The following is a 2,190-nucleotide window of genomic DNA, read 5'->3' as shown; positions in this document are numbered from 1 at the left end:
CAACCATTTGTCTGGAACGGTACAGGGAAGTGGACTACTAGAAGATCGCCAAGGTCCCTTGCAACTCTGTTACGCTGTACTCTGATGGATATATGGCTGGATGTGTGTTATGTGTGTGTGTGTGTGTGTGTGTGTGTGAATGGATGGACAGATGAATGGATGGATGTTGGATGGATGGGTGGATGGATGGTTCAACTGATGGATGGATGGATGGTTGAATGGGATGAATTAATCTATGTATGCTTGGATGGATGGATGGATGGATGGATGACTCCTATTTATTCTATGGCTTCATCATTGCCAATGCCTTCTTCTGGTGTGTGTTTTGGGGGACTTTCCAGACCTTCCCCCACTTCTGGAATTTCCCAGAGAGCTTCCCGGGAGAGTGCTAATTGTTGGCTATGTTTTGGGGAAGTTGGGAAATGCAGCTAATTCTGTTCTCCTCTTTCTCCAGGTCAGGAGAGTGGTGGCGAGCCAAGGCTCTTTCAACGGGCAAAGTGGGCTTCATTCCCAGCAATTATGTGGCCAAGGCCAACTCACTGGAGACGGAAGAGTAAGTCCTCTCAGCCTATCAAAGGGAGGGACCTTCTTGGTAGAACACTTGGTTTTAGATCTCCCCCTGATTTCAGCTCTGGACTATAGAGGTACATGGGCTTAAACGTTCGTCTGCTTTGGTCCTGTCAACATCCAGCTAGAGCCGTGGCGGCGAACCTATGGCACGGGTGCCAGAGGCGGCACTCAGAGCCCTCTCTGTGGGCACACGCGCCGTCGCCCCAGTCCTAGGCCTTCAGCTGGGTTTTATACAACCTTTTCGCTTTAGGCCTCCGCTGCCATGTGCAAAAAAAAAAAGAAGGTTCAATCAATCAGTCAATTTCAACTTCTCACGGGGAAAAAAAAGATCTCGCAAAGTTGGAATTGATTGATTGAACTTTTTAGTCCCACCCAGTCTGCTGTTACCACCACAGCCACGCCCACCCAATGGGCCACGCCCACCCAATGGGCCACACCCACCCGGCACCCAACGATACATAAGTGGGTTTTGGGTTGCAGTTTGGCCACTTGGTCTCTAAAAGGTTCACCATCACTGAGCTAGAGAATCACAAATAAAACTCCAGGTTCATATAATAATAATAATAATAATAATAATAATAATAATAATAATAATAATAATAATAATAATAATAATAATAACAACAACAACAACAACAACAACAATAATAATAATAAAGTTGGAAGGGACCTTGGAGGTAATCCAGTACAACCCCCTGCTCAGGCAGGAAACCCTATACCATTTCGGACAAATGGCTGTCCAGTCTCTTCTTAAAAACTTCCAGGGTTGGAGCATTCACTGCTTCTGGAGGCAGGTAGTTCCACTGGTTAATTGTTCTCACTGTCAGGAAGTTTCTCCTTAGTTCTAGGTTGCTTCTCTCCTCGATTTGTTTCCATCCATTGCTTCTTCTCCTGCCTTCAGGACAAGAACAGCTTGACTCCCTCTTCTTTGGGGCAGCCCCTGGTATAAGGTTTACTGCCTGAGCAAGGGGTTGGACTAGAAGACCTCCAAGGTCCCTTCCAACTCGGTTATTCTGATAAGAAATGGCAGAGCTGCAAAACTGTGTGTGTTTTTTTCTTCGTACTGGAAGACGGCTATCCTGTCCCCCCTCGTCCTTCTCTTCGTTAAACTAGACATCCCCAATTCCAGCAGCCGTTCCTTATATGTTTCAGCCTCCAGTCCCCTGATCATCTTTGCTGCTCTTCTCTGCACCCTTTCTAGAGTCTCCACATCTTTTTCATTCCATTTAGAAAATCTTAGTATTTATTGAATATGCTGTGTGGTGATTGTTGAAGCAAAACTAACTCTGAGGTTCCCACGCCAATTCATAGACTTAAACGTTTGATAGTATTCCCAGGCAAAACCCCCAACATCTTTCATAATCCATATCAACAAGTTATGGCAACCAAATCGACACCTGTTCTGGTGTCCTTCAAGCTCTCACGGTCTGCAGCTGAACCGAAGGAGTTTCATTTCTCTATCTATCCACTTGAAAGTAACACCTTCACCACCACCACCCTTAATGTAAAGGCAAGTTGCAACGCAGAGGCACGTAGCTGCCAAAGTTTCATCCCTGACAAGTCCTTTTATAATAATAATAATAATAATAATAATAATAATAATAATAATAATAATAATAA

The 2,190-nt window shown here is 44.7% G+C and overlaps 1 protein-coding gene across 1 annotated transcript in view; it reads left to right on the top strand.

Annotated features, from left to right (window-relative positions):
• Nucleotides 1-454: 454 nt before the first annotated feature.
• The window catches only part of HCK (HCK proto-oncogene, Src family tyrosine kinase), a gene marked incomplete at its 5' end in the record, with an annotated part of 18,998 nt that continues 17,262 nt past the window's right edge, over nt 455-2,190 (top strand). The window contains one exon of the mRNA XM_015828860.1: nt 455-553. Within this exon, the coding sequence (XP_015684346.1) occupies nt 455-553 (99 nt within the window). The remainder of the gene's footprint in view (nt 554-2,190) is intronic.

Source organism: Protobothrops mucrosquamatus, unplaced genomic scaffold (genome assembly GCF_001527695.2).
Source record: "Protobothrops mucrosquamatus isolate PMUCROS unplaced genomic scaffold, P.Mucros_1.0 scaffold5030, whole genome shotgun sequence".
NCBI lineage: Eukaryota > Metazoa > Chordata > Lepidosauria > Squamata > Viperidae > Protobothrops > Protobothrops mucrosquamatus.
This window is presented reverse-complemented; position numbering and strand designations above follow the sequence as displayed.